At 37.7% G+C, this 6,970-nt stretch overlaps 1 protein-coding gene across 1 annotated transcript; it reads right to left on the reverse strand.

Annotated features, from left to right (window-relative positions):
* Positions 1-395: 395 nt before the first annotated feature.
* On the reverse strand, positions 396-6,760 carry LOC143556503 (uncharacterized). The gene is made up of 4 exons (XM_077045803.1): positions 6,455-6,760; positions 4,091-4,452; positions 3,515-4,031; positions 396-713 (listed from the first exon to the last, which is right to left on the reverse strand). The coding sequence occupies exons 1-4, from the start codon at positions 6,758-6,760 to the stop codon at positions 396-398; spliced, it is 1,503 nt and encodes a 500-aa protein (XP_076901918.1).
* Positions 6,761-6,970: the final 210 nt, after the last annotated feature.

Here is a 6,970-nt window from a genome sequence, read left to right on the forward strand (position 1 = left end):
TAAAGACAATATGTACATAAGGCATATTGCAGCTAAACGATTACTTGGATAAAAATGGCACGCATGCCAATTTACAAAATAATATTCAACATAAAGTACTACGCACATTTGTTGTTAACTACTGGTGGCACGCATGCCAAAAAATAAAAATATCTTGAAACTTATGTAGCACTTTTTTAATTGTGTAACATTCCAAGTTCTTGGGACTTCAATTCCATCCAATTTATCCAACTTGTAGGCGCCCTTTGATAACACTTCTTTAACTCGATACGGCCCTTCCCAAGTTGGAGCTAATTTACCGAGGGTTCTTGTCCCGATACCTCATTAGTGCGGAAGACAAAATATCCCGCGTAGAATTTGCATACTTGAACTCTTGAATCGTAGTATTTTTGCAACTATTGTTTGTAATTGTGCTCACGAATGAGTGCCAACGCCCGCCTTTCCTCAAGAAGATTAAGGTTCAAGCGTAATTCTTCCTCATTGTCAATAACGGATAATGACCTTGCGGATGGAACCCCAATCTCCACTGGTATCATGGCTTCAGTGCCATACGTTAAACTGAATGGTGTTTCTGAATTACTCATCTTCTTTTGGGTTCGAAAGGCCCAAAGAACGGGAGGTAATTCATCAACCCATCTTGTTCGTTTAATTCCAAACCTTGTTTTAATTCCGTCTTTGATGGTTCGAATGGATCTCTCCACTTGACCATTAGCCTGCAGATGGGCCACTGATGTGAACACTTGGCTATACTAAAGCTCTTTTAGCCACGCTTGAAACCCACCATCCACAAACTGAGTCCCAATATCACTAACTAATGTATGCGGAAGACATATAATGAATTCCTATAAAAACTTCTTTATACTTGCGGCAGGGATGGAAGCGACTGGCTTAGCTTCTACCCATTTTGTAAAATAATCAATCCCCGCAATTAAAAACTTGACGCGTCATGGGGCTTTTGGGAACGGCCCCATGATGTCAACTGCCCATTTCTAGAACGGCCATGCGGATGTTACTGACACCAACTCATTCCCTCAAGGTATTGGGAGCATGGCATTGGCACGAGTCACAATTTCTTATCTTTTTGATTGCGTCCATATGCATTCCCGGCAAGTAGTAACCCGCGTTCATCAACTTGGCGACTACCATTCTTGGACCCGCATGTAAACCAAAAATTCCTTCATAAATTTCTCTAATCAGGTAATTAGCATCTTCAGCATCCACGCATCTAAGAAGTGGGCCCATGAATGATCGGCGATAAAGTACTCCATCTTGTATGTGACATTCGTCATTTTCAGTTTATATCGTATTTGTATTTGTATGGAAAGCCCGACCCGTTTTCAACTTTCGGATCCTTCTTTATTAATAAAATATTTGGGTTTTATGTTTATTTATGTTACACAATTGTTGGATCAAGAAATCACCCTTTTAGATACCTTAAAACACCCTTTTATGGCTAAAAACGACTTAAAACGAACTTCAGGGACCTAAATCATTTTTTGTTTATTTTGAACCTTGTTTGACCATTTAAACCAATCAAATGCATGCATAACTCTTATGGGTAACCTTTGCTTTTTCCACAATAAAATCAAGTCCAATGCACCCATTTTGGTTTGCTCTTTCTCCTCAAAACTCTCCCAATCTAGATCTAAGTATTCATCTTTCAAACTCTTGATAGTTTGACTTCTCAAGGTCAAACTAATGCTAATTTTTGTTTCTAACTAATTCTTGTTAATTAAAGCTTGTTATTATAGCTTGTTTAAAACATACTTCCTTTGTTTCTTTGGCTTTCCCTTCTCCGGCCATGGTCGGTTTAGGTGTAATGGTAGGCAAGGCTTCAGGGAGGACTATTATAGTCCTTGTTAACACTTTAAATTATGTTTAAGCTTAATATTATTGTTTAGTTCCTAGTTATTTTAGTTTCCAAATCATTTTTATAGTTCAATGGTATTTGGGTATGTGGCAACCGTCCTCGGTTTCATTCCGAGTCAAGGACCGAACCAAAACCAAACTTTTGTTTAAATACTTTACTATTAACATGTTGTATCTTGAGTATTATCATTTCTAAGTTTATTTTTATGAGTTCTATGGTATTGGGTATGTGGTAACCATCCACGGTCTTATTCCGAGTCAAGGACTGAACCATGACCCAACTAAACCGAGTTCACTCGCTTAAGACACACTAGTTGTGTTTTGGGCCACCGAATCTCATATTTTCTTTAAAACTATATTATAAACTAATTTTAATTGTTTATTCAAAATACTTGGTATGTCGGATCCAACTTGATCTTATAACAAGTTTGGACCGATAAAGCCAAACAACCGCTTAATGGACGACGAGGTTCTTCTTAATAGAACTACACATTTGGTTAAGTTTCTTTTGATTTCATTGAGTTATCTCATAACATTTATCACTTTGGAATCTCGGCTTCGGGCTTGACCGATTATCAAGACTCGAACCGACAAATCCGAACACTCGTAAAATTTCGTCTTAGTATCTTTTTAACAAAGGGTTTTGAAATACATAATTATACCCAAATATTTACTTAACAAAGGTTAAGTAAAACTAATGAATAGAACACCGAGACCCGATTTCAAGGAAACTTACTTTTCAAAAACCATTACTTTAATTTCTTATGTATTTACACTTTAACTCCCAAACTTTAATTATATATCTTACTTGTCATGTTATTTTACTTTAAAGATTTTAAAACCATCTACTAACTCAAGACCCTTTTTAATCTAGGTCTTCCTCATTGAACTTACCTTTCTATTTGTTCGCAAACCAATCCTTCAAGTTACTTATTTCATGTGAGTGCATTTCATCCCCCGTTTTCCTTTCCATACTTTGGGGGTAGCATGCATACCTATTCAAAACAAGAATGATTTATAATACTCGATCCTAAAACCACAAACTTTATGGTGTATGATACTTAGAATACTTGCTCTAATGTGTGTTATATGTTTCATATGCTTTACGTGCACGAGTGTTTATTTTGATGTTGTTGTTGAGCCTCAATAAGTATGATCATACGCACCCCTAACTACTTTAGCCTTGTGCTAATAGAATAGGGCCTCATTATCCGAGTATGTCGGTTGTTACCTATGGAAAGGATCCTCATTTATTTATGATTTATATACCGCAATTGTTGCTTTTATGTATAGTTTCATACACGAGTTGTGGATTTTGCCTCATATTATATATACTCAAAACTATGAAATTTCTCACCAACATACGTGTTGACAATTTATATATTATTCATTGTTACAGGTTTGATTATTGGTTGATTGGAGTTTGAGGACGCTATTATATTTTGAGATCGTTTAGGTTAGAAGGAACAATTTAAAATATTGCATTTGGTGTTATTTTGTTTGAAAGATGTTGTGTTACTTTTGATGGTTAAATGAAGTGAATGAATTGTTTAAATATTGTCACTTTAATAGTGTCTAGCTTTCTTGGGTAAGATGTTGCACCGCGGCATGTTCCGCCGCCTTTGGTTGTGGTGTGACATTGTACTTGATAATTCAAAGCCTTATGCCAGATCTTTTGGGATACTGATTTTTCTTCTAGGAGCGCCCCGGATGACAGATATGCAAGGATTGGTGTCATCCAAGACTCAACTCCCGTTTGTACGATCATTACTTGGAGCTGCATGACTGAACGATGATCAAGGACCCCAATGCGGATGTCCTTCGCAAAATGCTCAAAATTGGTTGAAGCCAATTTACTTAAGGAATCCGCAGATTTGTTTTTGCTTCTTTTGATGTGGATGACTTTACAAGATGAAAACTGGAGGATGAACTCTTTTGCTTGTGATAAATACGAAGCCATCACTTCATTGTTTGCTTCATACAATCCATTGATCTTCCCCGCTATTAACGTTGAATCTGCACGTGCCTTTAAATGTTTTACCCCAAGTTTCTTGGCTATCCGCAAGACTGCCAAGAAAGTTTCATATTCTATCTCGTTATTGGTACTTTTAAAGTCCAACTTGATGGCATAAGTAAACTCGTGGCCCTCAGGATTGACCAACCTGAGACCCGCACCTAATCCTTCATCACTTGAAGCCCCATTGGTAAACGGTGACTATACCTGATCGTGTTCAGGGAGTGTCCTTTGATTGCGGGTCTCGGTTTATATTCGATTGAATGCTCTCCTCGCTCGATGGCCCATTTTGCTAACCTCCCAGACAGTTCCGGCTTGCTTAACAAACTTTTCAGTTTATACCCTGTCAACACGTTGATTGGGTGTCCTTGGAAGTATCTGCGGAGACGCCTAGCCGCGTAAACCAAAGCCAATACCAATTTCTCAAGCATTGAATAATTGGTCTCCGCGTCGGTCAATGTCCAACTTACGTAATAAATCGGTGTCTGGAGTTTTTTCCTATCTGTCAATAGAACTACCCCAATGGCTATGTCAGATGCAAACAGGTTCAAAGTCAATTGTTTCCTTGCCTGTGGTGCAGTCAAAGTGGGTAATTCCATTAAACATTTTTTAACTTCCAGAAATACCTATTCAGCCTCCGCGGTCCACTTGAAATGTGTTTTGTTTAAACAGGTTCTCAATGTTGACACGAAAGGAAAAGACTTAGCCGCATGATTGGCCAGAAATCTGTTCAGGGCTACCAGCCTACCATTCAATGTTTGTACCTTTTTGAGGGAAGAAGGTGAAGGCACGCGGGCGACTGCATGGACTTTCTGAGTTAGCCTTGAAACCCGCACTCTTAACAGTTACTCCCAAAAATTTTCATTCCTCCATTCCAAATGAACATTTGATGGGATTAAGATTCATGTTAATCCTTCTCAAGGTGTTAAATGTTTCTTCAATATCCCGCAACATTTGGTCCTCTTCCCCGCTTTTTATCACCAAATAGTCCATGTAGACTTCCAAATTATGTCTGATTTGTTCTTTGAAGGCTTCATCCATCAGCCGTTGGTATGTTGATGTGTGCTGCGTGCGTGGCTAAAATATAAAAGGATGGGATGATTTTCTTTTGCACAAGATCGTGTTTTAAATTTATAAAAGTGATTTCTACAAAGACTAAACACACACAAAATAGGCAAGTGTACCTATCGTATATGTAGAATAGTATTGGTAAGAACCAAGTATCGATCCGTGGACACAAAGGTTTCTAATAATAAATCGTTGCTTTACTTTAATCGGAGGTTTTAATCATTTGAGGTTAATTTTTGAACTTTTATAAAATATAAATACTTATTTATAATATATAGGTGACCAAGACAAGAGTTTCTGAACGAGTTGTTCAATTATGCGAAGGTTACCATCTAAGATAAAGAATCTACTCCATTTTAGCATTGATAATTAATATTTAGACATGTGATAAACTTGCCGTAACAATATATGATAGATAGCTCATTAAACCTTAAGTGAGCATCTTTGGCACTAAGGAGGTAACATGCGCATTTTAGAGTCCACCATTTCCAAATGTCACGCCACCTCAATGATGTCAATTTAAGTTGGCAAGTAGTTTCGTAAAGTAGAAAGATTAGAATTGACTCCGATTTCTCAAATACCAATTCTAACAACTTCGGGTGGTTGTAGTTTAGTCACACAACCTCCCCTTGGTTAATTTATGTAGGTTATAATTACACATTCCGTTAACATATGATTTCTTTAGCTAAAATGATATTCTAAGCAAAGCTATTTTCAGATTACCAAGACTTAGAAAAATACATCATAACTTATATCTCATCATTTCTAAGTACAATATAAAGATCCATGTTTCGTTAATGTATCAAAGTATTTCTATCTTTCAAGAACATGAATCGATCATGAACGATTGCCAATAGAATTGACAACCACCAACTTTGAATTAGTGATTTAAGATGGTGAAACATTTCTTATTAAAAGGTAATTGTAATATAACCATGTACTTAGAGAACATTTCTTATTAGTGATTTAAGATGGTTTTAAAATAATCTTTATTTGCTGCAAAAACTTTTTGTTAACTTAGAGAATTTTTTTAATTAATTGAACAAACAATTGGTCACATTGTCCTCAATGTGAAAAGATTGTCCTCAATTGTCCTCAATGTGAAAAGATTCATGAAAAGATAAAAATTCTAATTGAGTGTTATGGGTTAAAATGGAGAGTTACTTCCCTACGGGTTAACGAAATTTCGACAGAGCGTCCCCTGTTTATCGTCCGTTTTCCTGTTTTTGTACCTGTATAATAGAAAAATGCAAACAACCACAAACAACCAAGCATAAACTGCTGAAAATTGAGTATGGAACCATCCATCCCTTGCTCTATTGGGCTAAATTAGTACCTACCATAATGTCATTGGCACCCACGGCCATAAAAATGTCCAAACCAGCAAATAAACAAATAAACAAGTACGACAGAAAGTAAATTGTTTAAAACACACATAATAATAATGTCATAAGATACTACCAACCTCATGCCCGTGCCCGACCTACCAGTGTCATTAGTTACCTGTGTCCTGGTCAAATGGTCCCCACTGCTTGTCCATGCGATAGCCCAATCGTTCAATCTCTCACCTCGTTTCTTCATTCTCGGCCGCTCGCTGTGAGTCGGAAGCAGCCATCTGTTCTGTGATCCTGTTAAATGAGGCGGTAGTGTAAGTTGAGAATTGATTGATGAGTCCATATATACCCTCCAAAGAGTATCGGATGTCGTGTGACGAGCTGGGGCCAGCCCCTGATGAAGATGGGCCTCCTCTCTGACGGTAAGTTCGGCGGCGGCTCTGTCTGGGTGATGATATCCTTCTCTCGGGCACATCTTGTTTCATCATCTATGTCGGGTCTTCCGGATCCCAAACCTGGTTGTACTTATCACAAAACCTCCACATTCGGGTTAATTTGCTGAACCATATGCATGCTTTCATAGTAATCAAGGTTGAGAGCTATCGGGTCTGGGCTTCGAGTTCCTTCTGTATCCACACCATAGGCCTCATAAAGGTTGCGGATCCAAGGACCACCGAAGATTGGG

The sequence above is a fragment of the Bidens hawaiensis genome, unplaced genomic scaffold, assembly GCF_021521415.1.
Source record: "Bidens hawaiensis isolate Kalapana, Puna unplaced genomic scaffold, B.hawaiensis_p1.1 tig00018597_1, whole genome shotgun sequence".
NCBI lineage: Eukaryota > Viridiplantae > Streptophyta > Magnoliopsida > Asterales > Asteraceae > Bidens > Bidens hawaiensis.